Source organism: Dermacentor andersoni, chromosome 1 (genome assembly GCF_023375885.2).
Source record: "Dermacentor andersoni chromosome 1, qqDerAnde1_hic_scaffold, whole genome shotgun sequence".
Lineage (NCBI taxonomy): Eukaryota > Metazoa > Arthropoda > Arachnida > Ixodida > Ixodidae > Dermacentor > Dermacentor andersoni.
Window position 1 is genome coordinate 115921383 of NC_092814.1, and position 17590 is coordinate 115938972.

Sequence of the window (17590 nt, forward strand, 5' to 3'; positions counted from 1 at the left end):
ATCGCCAATGTTGGTGAAATGGCAGCAATCAACGCGAAAATGACAGCCACTGTTGGCAGCTTGCATGAAAAAGCACGTTCATGTGGTGGCATCGTTTAACGTGGTTATCTGACCCAGGCAAGTAATGCGAATAAGACAACAATTATCAAGCATCATTAGCTTAGTGAGGCCCAAAATACTAATTCGGGTGGCTATTCATAGCAGTGGTCGAGGGCAAGCTTGAAAGGCACCATTAGCAGTCTGCACGTCAAAGCGCAGTCATGTCGTCGCCACTGTTGGTGAAACGGCAGCAATCAACGCGAGAATGACAGCCACTGTTGGCAGCTTGCATGAAAAAGCACGTTCATGTGGTGGCATTGTTTAACCTGGTTATCTGACCCAGGCAAGTAATGCGAATAAGACAACAATTATCAAGCATCATTAGCTTAGTTAGGCCCAAAATACTAATTCGGGTAACTATTAATAGCAGTAGTCGAGGGCACACTTGAAAGGCACCGTTCGCAGTCTGCACATCAAATCACAGTCATGCCACAGCCATTGTTATATTTGTTTGCCTGACCGGGCAAGTAACACCAATGTAAGCACAATTATTCACCCTGAATAGCTCTGCTAGCATTGTTTGTACTAAACAATGCTGAGTGAAGTTGAATGTGTTTTATTGAGGCAATTATTTAATTCACAAGCCATCGGCATAGTGATGGAAAGCCAGGTTCAGACAATGACATTTGTGAAGTAATAAATGGTGAAAGTTGCAAAAGCTCTCAGTGCACTGCTTCGCTGGGCTCCATTCACAGAAAAATGTCTTTGCAACGACGAAAGCGTCAGACAGGAAATGATTCCCCACTGCCCAATGTTATTCGTGTTGAAAACTTTTACCATCATATGTGATGGGCAGCGAAACCGTCCGTTTACTAAGACTGAATGCATGAAAAATGCAACAGCATAGAAAGATGTTGCTTCGCAATATGCAGCCTTTCATGTGCACTTCTGGCGAGTTGCCACATGTACAGATGCATAAACATGAACAGAGGTAAGAGGCAAAGTTGCTGTGCAACCCACATGACGCTTTTAAGAAAATGTATCTCTAAACTCAAATATAAAGAATTGTGGGAAATAAAAAAAAAATTGACAAACGCAAGAAAACATACACACATTTACAAACAGACCTGGGTAGAGGTATTATAGGAGCGGGTTGTTGAGATGCTCGTAGGTTTGTGTCATGCGCGCACGCTTTTCTCATTTCGCCTGAGAATGGTTTTGCTCCATCAATTCACCCCGTCCGACGAGAAACGCAGCGGCACAGTACACGAACACACCCACCGCTGACAGTAGGTACCAGACTTTGGCAAACTTTTCTCGTCGTAACTTCACTCAGGAGCGAAATAAAACAGACATGGAACAAACAGGCAGGATGTGTGTTTGCAGCGATCGCCGTGGGATCCTGTTTTCAGGCAAAGCGTAGTGCAGCGTCAGCGATGCTCGCTGCAATGTTTCTTCGCCGGATCACGGCTTGGAATAAACGCACGCGGCACAAATGCCGCATCGTAAGCTCGCAGTAATATTTTCGGCATGATAGACAATCACAAACACTTTGGGAATTCACTGTGACGAGGCGTTGACGCGCACAGCTGACGCGACTTCTCCCAGTTCGAAGCCCGGGCGGCCATCTTCTCCGACGGCGGGGTCACCGGCCATCTGGCGCATGACGTCAGTCCAGAGTGCGCGCCCATCGGTGGATGTTCGTGTGCATCCACCTCGAAGGAGTAAACGCCCCCTTTTTTCTAAAGTTGTATCCGACTACAGTGGAACCCCGTTCATACGTTTTTCACCGGACCGAGGAAAAAAAACGTAACAGCCGGGAAAACGCAACAGTGAGGAAAGCTCCGAAAATGAATGAAAAAAAGTGCAGCTTCAACTATAGACAATTTATTTCCACAGAGTGCGCTTAGAACTTAAAAAGAAATATAGAATGGTGGCTTGCCGTTTCTTTCGCTCGCTAGAAATCACCACACGTTTCTCAATAGCCTGGAAGGCCGCGTTGCTGTCAGCGTCGCTGTGAGGTGCGACATACCTGCGGAGGAGGTCTAGAGCCGCGACGGCTTCTCCAAAGCTAGGATTCGGCAACTCCCCGGCATCATGCGGCTCGTGCTCCTCGTCGTCACCGCACCACGGCAATGGCAACGGACGAAAGAATATCCGCGGGAAATGTTGCCCTCTTTGGCGTAATCATGCTAACGTGCTAACGATTGTTTAGTATTGCTGCGGAGCGCGCGCGTCCGAGCAGCCCGGTTGCGCGCAGCGCGGCGTGGTTTCGCGAGAAATGTAAACAAGAGAGGAGAGTTGGCCCGATAGGCGGAGCAATGCCATGAGCAACGCCAACTTCCGGCTTCCCTTTAGCTACAGCTTCGCAAAGAGTGACGTCAGGGCCTCTCCGGAGTTTCCTTCCTCCGTGAGTCGAGCCGTCCAACAAACCATGCGGTGACCGTAATCACAGTGATGATAGTGAGAGCATTTTTCACGAATGGCCACCTAGTGGCGGCCTCTCAAACTGGCGTGCGGCTTTTTGCAGCCAGTTCCATAGCCAAGCCCGGCCAAGCCCGGTCAAAACTCGTCAAAAGCCAAAATGGCGGTTGGAGCGCGTTGCCTACTTTAGCCCAGGCGGGTTCGGGTTGCGACACATCATGCGGGAACGTTTTCACAGCTACTACGTAACAGCGGGGTTCCTTATACATTGGATCCTATGGAAGCTATGCCGGGACCGGATGAAAGCGACGTAGCAGCCGGGAAAACGCAGCAGTGAGGAACGTAACAGCGGGGTTCTACTGTATAGATTTCTAGATGGCTGTCCATGGTGTTCTAACAAACCCACACTACAGCATATCACATGGAAGTGCCTGGAAAGGCCTTCACATATTACTAGCCCATACATAAATGCACATCCACTCATGTTAAATATGCAGTGGGAGGCATGGCTTGCGGACGAGGGAAAGAAGAGCCAATTGGCTCTCCTGGACCAAGCCCAGCAAGCCATTCGCGCCAGTGGGGCCCTGGATTAAGGGCCTAACCACACTCGCCTACTTTTCTCTTTTGAAAAATAAAGTTTCTTTCCTTGCTTCCACTGCAATGAGCCACTTAACTCTTTGAGGGTCAATGATGTAAATATATGGCGGCATGAACAAGTCCAAAAATGGTAGATGCCGTATATTTACTGCACCGTCTGTACGTTTGAAAAGCACGTCAATTTCCTAACTTTTTCTTTTCTACCATGTGCTGCCACTATGTGGGAATACAGGGAATTTTTTTTGCGCACCTCCCTCTCTCAGTTTTCGTTGTATGGTTTGTTTTTGAGCTTGTTTGCTCCCACGCGTCTATATACTACCGCTCGCGCATTGACGCGCGCGCATGCGGGAGGCAGTTTCAGTTTTGTTCCGCAGGCGGTTTCGGCTTCTTTCGCTTGCAAAACTGATGGCTATCTCATTACTAATCGCTCAAAGGGCCACCACTTGTTTCTCGCTCGTTTAGCACCGACAAGGGTGTGCATAGGAAGGATGCCGCCGTGCATGCGTTTCCGTTGCTTTTCTTTGGGGGGGGGGGGGGGGGGGGGAGGGAACTCGCGAAAACTAATTGCCTCTGGTTGGCGACAAGATGAAGATTAGCGGAAGTTTGTCGCATGTTTTGCTCCTTTGACGGGCACAGAACCACACAGTTTTCTGGAGTGCGCACAGCTACGCAGTTCGATTAAGCTATGGACGTAAATATTAGTGTAAGAGCAGGAACAGGTGAGAGTTGCGAAATGTTCTCGTGTGCTCATATTCAAAGTCTTGAACTGTGTGTATAACAATGCACCAAATTTTTAATTCTTGTAAGTTTATTTCCTTTTTTATTGTTATTCATGAATGAAGAGTACATATATACCAACACAATATATTATTTTCATACTTTACGGTCACCCTAGAAAAATTACCGTAAATTTTTTTCGATATAAGTTCCTAAGAAGAATTGGAATCTGCAATAAAAAAAAAATCGACCCTGGACGATCGCATATGGCGAAAAAAATCTACCCTCAAAGGGGTTAAGACTTAAAATAAGGTCACTTTTGGTCAGAATAATAAAGTGCTTAAGAGGTTAACAAGCATTGGATGCACACATTTGCTGGGATCAGATGGCGAGTCCAGTTGGTCCAATTTTCTAAGTTAACGAGGACTGAATGAACAATTTTTACTTATTTCCATGGGGTTTCCAAGGTAAATATCATTTATTTTGTTATATACCTATCACAGTAGAACATCGTTCATACATTTCAGAATAAAATGCGACAAAAAACAGACTAACCAGGAAAATGTATGATCCAAAGTCACTAAAAAATTGGACAGACTCAACTGCAGTTGACAACTGCATAATGTGAAGAATTGCGAGGATCATTGCAGCACGAGAAACCAATGTACGTCGAGCTGGTGGAGCGGCAAGTAGCCTGAGACACACATTGTCGTTTTGGCTGCTTCAACAAGCTTACATTTGCACTCCTCGTATTGGGCCTGGGTCAACAGCTTCTTTGAGTGGGGCATTTTCGGAGAGAAGTTTTGAAGTGCCCACATGGTGCAAATCGTTGCAGCACGAGACGCCAACACGCACCGAGCTGGTCAGGCCCGAGTGACTGAAGACGCATGTGGTCATTTTCATTTTCCTACTGCATAGTGTTTAAGACAGCAATGGGGAACCAAATCGAAATCAAGCTGGTGGGTGACGCCAGAATATGAAGCCTACGATGCCGCCAGAGCAATTTCAAGCCACCTGCAGCAGGGAACAGCGGCACATTTGGGTTATCGCCTGTTAAAGCTGTGCATATGCTTCTAAGAGCACCATGCCCCACGTGCAGTGAAATATATAGATGAAGATGCTTATCGCAATAGGGTGATCAGCGAGACCTATGAATGCAATGTGCTACAACCCTGAAGGAGATTTGCTGGCACCGGAATAGGGAACTGAGTGCGCACCGGTGTCATCAACTGATATGGGCAGGCGAGTATTGCAAGGAAACTGCTGCGGTGGGCAGCTACTGATCTTAATTGTGCGCCTCGCATCCTTGCTTGTTTACACGGGATCTAGTGGCCGAAAAATGTATTGTACGATCGCAGTTTGGCAATGCACTGAACGTTGGTGCCGAGACATTGTGTTTTCTGGGAACATATGAACAGGTAAAACTGAAGCCTATCTGCAGTGGGTCATTTTTAGAACGCAGCTCTTAGGAGCCCATTCCTGTGGCGAGCATTGGCGTTGTCCCTTGGCATCCTCATAACTGAGTGAACGAGCAGAGCAAAGGATGAAAGAGTGAATGCAGAGCGCAGATGAAAGACGGCGATAGCAATGAGAGCACAAAGAGGAAAGCAGAGAGCAGGATGCAGCGGAACCATGAGGCGGAAAACGAAAGAAGAGGGAATGGCAAATGCGTGAGAAGAAAAGCATAATGCTGCACGAGACGGGCTTTGCAATACCAATGGCTATGAGACGGTGCCAGGGTAGTGCACATCATCTGTTCACCAATGACACCACCGATGCCATATATGGAAACAAAGCGCTGCATGAGCGGAGGTCTGTCTACAGCAGCAGCTGTGAATCGCGCCCACGCGTCAGCCTTGCGCTGCCTTTCACGGTCTCCCGGTTAGCGAGGCAGTTGCGCCACACTTCGCTCCGTTTGCAATGTGCCGCACAAGACAGTTTGTTCGCATCAGCCAATATACTGTATCACGAAATGAAAACACATATACAGCTGCGTTCAAATTTCGCATTGGGGAGTATAGTAATCGTCGGTGAATTTTTTTTGCAATCTCGATCGTGAACATTGGTGCCTGGAAATCATACGAAATGGGATTGCATCAACGGGGTTCTACTGTATCTTGTTATTACAGCCCATTTCACTATAATCAAGCCCATTTCACTATAATCAGGTTCAACTGCATTCATTTTTTCTGCAGCAGAGATCCAAAATACAGCACATAAACCTGACAATCTGCACGATATAACTTTGAGTAGACTTTTGGTAGCTGATTTGTTATCGGCACATGGACACAACCCCAAAATAAATAAGCTCAACAGGGAGAACCTACTATGGCTGTCCATTTTGGCTTAACTTCTACCACAGTACAAACCATTAGTAAGGTAGCGCCAGCTTCTGGATTGCTGAAGCACAGTGCATATACCTACCGGCTCTGTCTGGCCATCGGGAGCATCTCCAAGCAAGTAGGAGCGCAGATCAAGGAGGCAGGCCACACCCACACACCATGCACGCACTAGGGCCTTGAGCCACTGTTTCATGTGGCCCTGTTCCAAAAGTGTGGGTAGCACCACCTGCAGCAGGATCAGCTCCAACGAGATCTCTTGAGATGGACTCTCACTGCAGGAACCAATATGCAAAGTTACTGAATATGCATGTGCGGTGCTCATTGAAGTACGCTCCATTTATTAAAAATCTCAAGAACTAATGCTTACTGCTGCATCCTGACATTAAATGAACATTTGTTTACAAAATTTGTAATTGTACATTTTAGACATTATGCAGTGTAGTGAAGAATATTATCATTATTTGAAAAAGCAGAGTAAGCTGCTCATGCAGGAAGACAATTCAGAAGCTTGAGGTTTGCACTGTTTTCTGCCATTGTTGGTTAGCTTACTGCGACTGTGTCTGCTTATAAAGAGTGCTGATACAAAATGTCCCATTATATTTGGTGGAGGTTGCTGTTTACTACAATCCCAAACTCTGCAACCACACCTTGCCTCTAGTTTCTCTCACAGCCACAAAGAGCAGCAGGTTGCTTCCCAGCCTCCGACTGTGGTCTGTTCCAGCACCGTTCAACAATGTAACCATGGTTTCTTCAGCGGAGCTGACGACCAGGATGTAGAGGACTGGCTTGAATCATACGACCGAGTAAGCAAGCACAACTAATGGGACAACGCACATAAGCTCAACCATGTCATCTTTCACATGACTGACGTCGCCAGTCAGTGGTTCTGTAACCACGAGACTGACCTTACCACCTGGCTGGCCTTCAGAACGAAACTAATGGAGCTATTCGGTCGTCCAGCCGCCCACAAGTTGCATGCCGAAGACAGGGTGTCTACCAAGTTGACATTTCCAAATTCCCTGAGTTTTCCAGGTTTTCCCTGAGTGCCTTTGCAAAATTCCCTGAGTGATGCAGGACTATGTTTTATTTCAAGATGAGCTGAAAACATATGCTGTTACTCTCTACTAAGCATATGAAAAAAAAAAAAACGACTCAATCCAATTTGAATACTAAGGAGTAGTGTTTATGTTATTCAAAAAGAGAATAGAAGGGAGGGGTTAGTAAACTGCACAGCAAATAAAATGTCTTCGAAAAAAATTGCAAATCGAGTCGGACATTCTCAAATACTAATAAAAAAGGAGATGCATACAAAAGCAAATATTTTCGAATATGAGCTATTTCTATAAACTCATAGCAAGCTCAGTGGTATGAGGCCCGAACTTTGTCACAATTGGGATTCTCTCTTAAAAGCTCGTAAGTCAACCTCAACTGTCCTGACATACTCTCAGCCAGCGCACTATGCCTCAGTGTTGTGTTTCACTGCTTTAAAGAGTTTATTTTGGTTTGGATGTGGGACACTTGCATCTCGGTATCGACCAACACTTTGCTTTCTTGAGCTCAAGCTCCTTAAAAACGGCGGCAGTACGCTTCCTTTCCCGTTCATTCCTCAGTGCGTAAGTCCTTTCTGTTCTTGTACTCCTTCCGCCACTCGTTCGCCCCACGGACCATTTGAAGCACCTTCTTGGTCAGTTGCATAGTCCACGTCCACGTTTTTGAACTCCTTAGGGGCCGCGAAAACGTCCGAAATATCGGCCAGTTGGAAAAAAATAAATGCATGTCATTTACTGCCCTTAAGGGCTCAAACCACCGCAGGCACATTCGGAAACGCTCTGAAGGCCTGTCGGTACACGTATTAGGCATATCGGTGCTCGTACTGTGACGGGAAATACCGGGTGCACGCGTGTATAATTAAGGAATACATACTCTGTCTCGTGGCAATAGCCCCTTCCCACTCTTGTTATGCTTCACTGTAATACTGTTGCGTGTGCTTCACCAAGTAAATTTAATGTACGGAGGCGAAGCTGACTTTCGGGAACCGGCATTATGCAACGCACCGTGCTTTCCAAGCTTCTAAGCCAATCGCGAGGACCGCAAAGGCGGAGTCCGTGCCATTGCTGACAGCAGCGAATTCTTTCAATAAAAAACACAGCACCCAACGGCAAGAAGCTTCATAGCGAATGAAAAAGCAGCTACAGGCCTAGCGTTGCCGCAGTGATGGCTACGGCTGCCAGCGGATCTGCGTGCAAGAGCGCCGGTTTGAGGCGGCGAGGTAATCAAAATGGCAGCAGTGGTGGCTTTGATGAATGCCGTTTCGGACCTGCGGTCACGGCAAAACGTCCGGAAAATGGCACGGCGAAGAGGTCTCGCGTCCGAAATTTCAGACGTTCTGATACATGAGTCAATGGGTACGTGGTGGTGCCACGAAGTCGTCCAAGTTATCAGGAATCCGGAAAGTCGGTCGTTGACTGTACAGTGGCAACTCCTCCATGCAGCCGACGACAGGACGTCAAAGACGATTCATTACGATTCCTGCCTGTTACTCGAGCCAGCATTACCGCGACTTTCGACCCTTTCAATAAAATTACAGCTAATTTTCCCTGATAGAGGCGCACATTCCCTGAGTTTTCCCTGAGTTTTTCCAGACTACTCAAGATCCCTGAGAATTCCAGGTTTTCCCGGTTTTCCCGGCTGGTAGACACTCTGCGAAGAGTGCCTATGAGAACAAGCTTAACAATGTGGAGAGAACTACACCAGCTACACTGAAGATGTGGTTGACCTTGGCAAGCATGTAAATCCATCCATGACAGCGGCCAACAAGATCAAACACATCCTGAAAGGCGTCAATGATGATGCATTTCAGACGCTTGTCACCAAGAACCTGCAAACGGTAGTTGACGTCATTCAACTGTGTTAGAGCTACGACGAGCTGCGGAAGCAACACAACTCCACTCGAAGCACCTCCTTGCCCCATGAAAACATTTTAGCCTTAACAACTGCTGGTCTTGCAAGTGACCACTCCCATGTTACTTAATGAGCTTAACGAGAATAAAGGGGATTAACCGTGGGGTGCGATTCTTATATCATAAGAAGCCACCAAACAAGGACACCAAGGACAACACAGGGGAAATTACTTGTGCTTACTAACTGAATTGAAGAAATGATAAATTAATGGAAATGAAAGTGGATGAAAAAACAAATTGCCACAGGTGGGGAACAATCCCACATCTTCGCATTACGCGTGTGATGCGAGCGATGTTGGCTTCTTATTAAGGAGATTAAGCAGTTTGTATGCAAGCAGGTTGTGCATCAGCTGTCCCTTGTACATTGTACCCTTGGTGGTGCCCCATCTACGTTGCCACCCTCAATAATGCATGTCATTCAAGAGCAAGTTTCCAAGTTGCTACCCGCAGCCTTTACAATATTATTGACTGCTCCGCTAACCTACGCTGGATCCGTAGTTATGCCGAAGTCATGCCTCTACCCCATCGCCAACTCCTACATGCCAACACGCACCTTTCTTGTGTCGCCTCAACCTGTGCACCAGGCTGTCTGTCCATTCTTACGACTGGCACCACGCTTTGAAAACCCATGGCGCACCCCTGACAACCGCCCCATAAGCTACTCGTATGCTTTCCCAGGCCACATAGCGTATTTTTGCAGCCGGCATTGATTTCTTTTTCATGAGGACGTATGCCCAAATAACTACGGTTTCGCACTGACCACAGAATGCTTTGTCTGGTCCTTCTGCTAACTCTTTCTATTTGGCTCGCCGAAACTTCCAATGCACGTTGGTCACCTTCACCATTTCGCCGTTTCCTTTCACCAATTCTGCGACACCCTCAGCCTGTCCCTGAGGAAAGCTAGAAGCTACAGTTCTGGGAGCAAGAACTGCACAGCTTTCAAACTTTTCAAGACCTCGTTTGTACCCCTCTAATGTTCTTGCCGGGAGCAGCAGTATCTGTAATGACTGAAAACCTTTGCCATAAACTCCAAAAAGTAATGACACCGCTTGCTGCCGTTCTATTGAGCACTGCGAGCTCGCAACAAATCTAGCGTGCTGCACGCGGCGTGCACAGCCCGCTACAAATTTTCTGACGAATCTCCCTTCCCCCCCTTTTCCCACGAAACAAAGTTTCAGGATATGGGCTCTAAACAAGCGACACGAATGGAAGGGAAAGCTTGAATGTGAAAGCAAGGCAATGGTCAGGAGAGGGGGGGCAGTCCCCTCTCCCATGCACCGAACATTGTGGCCCCACTTATGCTACCTCATTATTCTGGAATGAGGCTACCTCATTATGCTATCTCATTATTCTGCTACCTCATTATTCTGTAACTGCTGAGGAGAGATCAGCGCTAAAAATTCCACACACAGATAAAGATGGGACAAGCGCGTGCACAAAGCTTGGGGGCATTGTTGCTCCTCGCCAGGCCTTCATGTCATCGAAGAGCTTCTCATTTCTGGTACTTGACCGAATCGTCGACCACGCTGTGCGAAAGCATTCTGAAAATATTGCAAGTTGCTTGTCTACAAAACGCGTGATAAGGGCCCCCTTCCCTCCCTTTTCTTTCTTCCTTTTCTTTCCCTTGCCTCTGACTTTCATTACGTAGATAAAACTTGAGAAGGGCTTGCTGTTAGGCTAGTTTATACATGCTGATAAGAATCAAAATAGGGTGAAAAACAGGACAAGAAGGAAAGACCTACAGAACGCTGATTTGCGCATGGCAAAATACAATATCAAGGACGGGGATGCTGGTTTAGCGAAGCTAAGAAACTGCCCCAACAAACAGGTGGGAGGGCAGGTAGGCAAACGGCCTCGAAGTTCATGCAGAAACAGAAATATAGGAATGTTAGGGGCCACCACGTCATTCAATAATCTGGTGAATGTTGATTAGCGTTGTTAGATATGGGGCTGTTTCCTGTGCCTACTTCAGACCACATCGAATCGCACAGCTAATTGAGAAGCGCAGAAAACACGGAAAGCACATTCCAGAGGAGCGCCCGAGCAAACAAGTTGAAAGCCACAGGTTCACGTGCAAACAAGTTCGTACGCCGCCGGTGGAGCTATTCAATGCTTGAGTTTTCCAGAAAACGAAGGGATACCCCGGCATTGTTGCAAGGAAAGTGGGTCCCGAAACAAGACGGCTGCGATGTACCGGGAAGGCCTGGCAGCGTCGCCCCCACCTGGCTTTTGTGACGGCGAGTTGCTAGTCAGCAAGGCAAGGGGGATCAAGCGATCAAACAAGGGGGACCAAGCGGCGACTCTCTTCGCCGGGTATGACACCATCGCACAGGCGCCTACCATTGGCCGAAAATGGCGTCATCTGAGCGGACTCTCCCATTGGCCAAACATGACGCGACTTCCAGTCCTCGAAGGGTTTAAAAGAAGCATTCCAGAGAGACCCGAGCATTCCCTGATTGACCTCTCTCTTAACTTCTTGCCGCGGGCCGCAGCGTCCGAGTTGCTGCCGGCCCGTAATGACTGTACGACTGTTACTTGTCTCTCACCTCTCTGTATATAATGTAGAATAAATACTCCCAAGTTTGTTTCTCATCCCGAAGTCCGTCCCTCAACCTCGATAGCGTGACAGTGACTAATGGAAAAGAAGTTCAAGGGGAGTGGGGTGATGGATATGAAGACAGGGAGATGGGGAGGGGGGAGGGGCATAAAATGCTTCAAGAATGAAGTTGGCGGACGATTATGGACATAGAGAGGGCACTTCGTCACTGCCCGATCACACAACACCAGTCAGTTGTGACCAGTTGCCTAGCTGAGGCTCACCTGCCCCATTGTAACCCGAGCTGAGAGTTCATCCTAACTAAATGTCTTGGCAGCTTTCAGAACAGCCGGGTGTCAGGAGACTCAACACTTTCAAATCTTTCAGAGATACTGGCCCTTATTTTACTGTGAACTGCGGATGCGGTAATTTTCACAAAGGCTTTGGAACAGAAAGCAGCCCTGCTTTGGGCTGTCTGCCTCATCAATTCTCAAGTGTGATCAAATAACAATATGCATCGCATGATGAGTGTACAATACCAGGATCACAAGTTACTTTGAAACATCTCTTAAACAAGTCGGACAGCATGTCACTGAAAGTGAGTGAAACTTGCATCATATGATACTATCGAAGTTCTAGTGCAAAGCTTCATTCCTGCATTTTTAAGTCTAGAATAACAGAGCATGCCCACAATGCCGAAAGCGTAATCAAGCGATAGGCGATGTGCAAAATAGTGCCCGCCCTTTTTCGTATGTAGCCATGGCCGTGCCACTCACTAGAAAATCTGGCTGGAAATCAGAGGTTGCCTCCATTGTTATGTGGGCTGCAACAAGCCTGGCCTGTAAACAAGAAGACACACAATAGCGCGCTGTCCTGTTTTAAAGCGAAGCTTTCTTTGCCTCCTCCTTCGACCTTCCCACTGCTGCTGCTGCTGCTGTCTTGCATGCCGCATTGAGAGTGGTCAGACTGTGTATATCCGTGGAAGGACCATAGCAGAGAGGAAAGGCAACACGAGAAACTCGTTAGGACCTTTGCACCTCGTCGAATATGCACAATGCCCTCTGGAGCTTCCTGGGCGTCACCACAATAGCCTCTTGACGGGTGTAATTATCCGTGACCCTCCCCCCCAAACAAAAGCATTGCAGAAACTGCAGCGCTTACCTTTCTACTAACGTGCAACCACCCAGAGGGGAAGTAAATAGAATGGCAGGGAGGAGGAGGGAAACGAATGAATCCAGGAGTGAATCCAGGAGCATCCAGGAAATGAGTGAATAACAGCCTTGGCACTCTTTGCTCAGAACTCGCATACGTGAGGTGAGGGCCGGAGAGGGAAAAGGCAACGTGAAAAGGTGGGGAAACGCTACTACTAGGGCTCCCGAGGCACCCTAGCTACTACACGACAGCCGGTTGTGGACAAACTGAATTAATTTAGGTTCTAGGTATGCTACGTTTCTGTTATTTCTCAAAAATAAACACAATGAAAATTTGTGAAGTGGGCAACTGACGCACGGCATGCAGACTCAAGGCTGCATTAAAGCACCGTAGCATCTAGGCAACATCGTAGCACCGCCGAGTCTAGGCATTGCCGTTCGACTCACTTCGATTCAGCACTTTTGTGCCCACCGTGGTACTTTGCAGCTATGGCATTGCTCAATGTCGTGGGTTCGATCTTGAATGCAGCAGCCACATTTCGAAAATGACGAAATACAAAAACGCTCGTGTGCTTCAGTTTAGGTGCTCGTTAGAGAACTCCAAAGGTCAAAATTAATCCATAGTATGTCACTACAACGTGCCTCATAATTCAATTGTGGTTTGTGGTTTTGGCACGTACAGTTCCATAACTCAAGTAAAATTTAAGGGACACGGGTTTTAGAGACCAAAAAAATCGCGGAAAGATCAATATTTTGAGAACTGTATTTTCGGAATTTCTAACTATTTTTCCATCACTAAGCCAACTTTTGCGCATTCTAGATCAATATTTTAGCCGTAACATAAATTTTTGGCGCCAGTTTGGGCTAAACACGAGCCAAATTTTCCGTAATAAAGCCTTTTCCACAGCGCGTGACTGCCCCCGCAGTTATTCGGTCGCGCTGATCCGTATATCATTTGAAAGAGCAGTCTCTTGTCTTCATTTTCCCGCCAGCACCGGCTCCGTACGTACATTGGCAGTGAAGAAATTCCACCTCAAAAACAAGACCCAATGCGTGCTGTAATTGGTTGACAAAGGCACGTTACCTTCAGCTAGCCATGCCATTGGCTAGACTGGCGTCGTCTGCCTCGCTACGCGGCTGCTCCGCACATGCCGTGCGTGCCAACGAGGTTTCCCACATTGACAGCGATGCCAACTTCAAATCCGAAGTTCGCTACAATGTACACACAAATTTAGAAAAAAAAAAAGGAAGAAGTCGGTGTACAACGTTGAGAAACGATGCTCCGCCGCGCCGCTTTCCGATGACATCAATAAAGGCGCGTTTATAGTCAGACGTTATCGCCACACGGGCGAGCATCGCTCGACACGAGGCGCATCCAGTTACGCTATCTGTACCAGTGTGTCGAACCATCGGTCTAACTATAGACGCTGTTGTCTTCGCCAACGTGACGTAACGTGTGCGCACGGTGATGCTACGTCGGACTATATTTAGCCCGCCCGCTCCCGCAGTCGAGCAATGCCGGAGATCCCGATGTCATGTTAGGCCTAGTCCCCCGAAGCACTCCTGACAATGGCCGCGTTTCGGCATCAACGTTTCAGCATGACGCTACTATTCTGTAGCCGGAACTTTGGTGGCATATTGACAGTGAAGCTCAAGGAAAACTTAAAGCATTAGCGTCAACTCCTGCTACTGACTGAAAATAGGTACTACTAGATCGTGTTGACGACATCGCTGCCGGGGCAAATGAGCTGGCTACATCTGCTGGGCATGTGTCTGCTGAAAACTTCCAGCGGGTGCTCAGAAGGCATAACCGTTGTGACACTAGACAGACAGACTACATTCCTGGAGGCTACTAGTGCGATAACACTTCATCATCATCATCATCAGCCTAGTTACGCCCACTGCAGGGCAAAGGCCTCTCCCATACTTCTCCAGCTACCCCGGTCATGTACTAATTGTGGCCATGTTGTCCCTGCAAACGTCTTAATGTCATCCACCCACCTAACTTTCTGCCGCCCCCTACTACGCTTCCCTTCCCTTGGAATCCAGTCCGTAACCCTTAATGACCATCGGTTATCTTCCCTCCTCATTACATGTCTGGCCCATGCCCATTTCTTTTTCTTGATTTCAACTAAGATGTCATTTACCCGCGTTTGTTCCCTCACCCAATCTGCTCCTTTCTTATCCCTTAACGTTACACCTATCATTCTTCTTTCCATAGCTCGTTGCGTCGTCCTCAATTTCAGCAGAACCCTTTTCATAAGCCTCCAGGTTTCTGCCCCGTACGTGATTACTGGTAAGACACAGCTGTTATACACTTTCCTCTTGAGGGATAGCGGCAACCTGCTGTTCATGATTTGAGAATGCCCGCCAAACGCACCCCAGCCCATTCTTATTCTTCTGGTTATTTCAGTCTCATGATCCGGGTCCGTGGTCACTACCTGCCCTAAGTAGATGTATTCCCTTACCACTTCCAGTGCCTCGCTACCTATCGTAAACTGCTGTTCTCTTCCGAGACTGTTAAACATTACTTTAGTTTTCTGTAGATTAATTTTCAGACCCACCCTTCTGCTTTGCCTCTCCAGGTCAGTGAGCATGCATTGCAATTGGTCTCCTGAGTTACTAAGCAAGGCAATATCATCAGCGAAACGCAAGTTGTTAAGGTATTGACACGTGTGCTTATCTTTATCGGCCGACCACGTTTCGCCGCTTAACAACTGTAATCGCACAGCGAGGGACGCGCCTGCATGTATCCGACGTTTCTGGAAAGTTATCGATGCTTCTACCCGGCTGTCTGTTGTCGCCGAACCTTGTGTTATCTGATTTCATCGCGTGACTCGAATGTTGTAGAACTTTGTGGATGGCATGCGGGTCCCAACGATTAGTCTGGAACATTCGACGACTGTTGTATAAAAGCCGACGCGCTTGACCCGCTGATCAGATTTTCGACGATCGCCGACAGTGTTCGCCGCTATCGTTGTGCTATAAGTGTAGCCTGTTTTTGTGGGCACAGGTTCGCCCAATAAAAGTTAGGTTTGTTCTTCACAGTATTGCTACTGTGTTCTTGAACGTCACCACCACGTGACATCTGGTGGAGGTGCTTTTCGTTCATGTACCGGACGCCCCCGACAAGCCGTGATCCAAGCCCGGACCGCAAAGAGAACACCAACGTAGTCCCGGAGCATCGAGCAAGCCGCCGTCTTCAACAGCTGCCCCCGGAGCACGGACTTCTACCTGAGAAGACCAAGAAGATTGTGGACAAGGCAACCCCAATGGCAGCCCCAGCGTCCCCCATCGTGCTGCAGCAGCCCAGGGAACCTCCGACGTTCCGCGGATCAACATTCGAGGACCCGGAAACCTGGCTCGAAACGTATGAGAGGGTCGCTAAGTTTAACAGTTGGGACAGCGACGACAAGCTGCGGCATGTCTATTTCGCATTGGAAGACGCCGCCAGGACGTGGTTCGAGAATCGGGAAGCCACCTTGACGACGTGGGACCTTTTCCGAAGCGGCTTCTTGCACACGTTCACAAGCGTCGTGCGAAAAGAGCGAGCCCAAGCACTATTAGAAACCCGGGTGCAACTACCAAATGAGACCACTGCGATTTTTACAGAAGAAATGAGCCGCCTATTCCGCCACGCCGACCAGGAAATGTCCGAGGAAAAGAAAGTCCGCCTACTCATGCGTGGTGTAAAGGAGGAACTTTTTGCCGGGATGGTACGAAGCCCACCGAAGACTGTCGACGAGTTTCTTCGCGAGGCCACCAGCATCGAGAAGACACTCGAGATGCAAAACCGGCAATTCGACCGCCGCACGAACTCGACAAACTACGCCGGAGTTCAGTCACTCGCCACCGACGACCTACGCGAGACTATCCGAGCTGTCGTGAGGGAGGAGCTACAAAAGCTGTTCCCATCATCACAGCCTCAAGTGGCTACGATTGCCGACGCCGTGCGTGAGGAACTCCAACAACAACTTGGAGTAGCCCCTGAATCGCCGCAGCCTGAGCCGCAAGCGATGACCTACGCCGCCGTCGCACGCCGTCAAGGTCCCCCTCCGCGACCGCGCCAGAGCCCTGTCACGCCGCAATTCCGTCGTCCGCCGCCGCCGCCGCCGCCAGCACGACCACCCGTCGCCCAGCGCACCTACGCGAGGAAGACGGACATTTGGCGCGCTCGTGACCACCGCCCGCTCTGCTACCACTGCGGCGAAGCCGGCCATGTGTACCGCCGATGCCCATACCGCGACCTGGGATTGCGAGGCTTCGCCGTCAACGCACAGCGCCCGAGGGAAGGTGAACGCCCTCGTGACATCGCCGACTACCTCGCCGCTACTCAGTGGAGCCCTCGACGACCGTCCCGTTCGCCGTCACCAGGCCGCTACCTGTCGCCGCAGCGCCGACCATACACTGGCCCAGCCCGGGGCCGGTCAGCGAGCCCGTATCCGGAAAACTAAAAGCAGCAACCGATGGAGGTGCGGTTGCTGTTCGTCGAACTGACGAAGATCCTCCGCCGCAGACGAAGACGACGAAGAAACCATCTCGACGACCTAATGACGACACGCCGCCGTCCCGACGAAGTCAGGAAGCCAAGACTACACCGACGAAAGACGACTTGACGACGCGACGTTCCAGCTTCAGTTCAACACGACGCAGCCGTGATCCGACGCCGAGACCTAACTGTAACGCAAGACAAAGAACCACCGACCTCGACGTGCTTCTCGACGGCCACGCAGTCACCGCCTTAGTAGACACAGGAGCCGATTACTCCGTCATGAGTGGACCCATCGCCGCCCAGTTGCGGAAAGTTAAGACTGCATGGGAAGG

General features: G+C 48.8%; 1 protein-coding gene across 2 annotated transcripts in view; it reads right to left on the minus strand.

Annotated features, from left to right (window-relative positions):
* LOC126543881 (E3 ubiquitin-protein ligase MARCHF6) overlaps window positions 1-17590 on the minus strand; it is a 170886-nt gene that overhangs the window by 36557 nt on the left and 116739 nt on the right. For both annotated transcript variants that reach the window (XM_050191013.2, XM_055061931.1), the window contains exon 15: window positions 6202-6391. In XM_050191013.2, the coding sequence (XP_050046970.1) occupies window positions 6202-6391 (190 nt within the window). The remainder of the gene's footprint in view (window positions 1-6201; window positions 6392-17590) is intronic.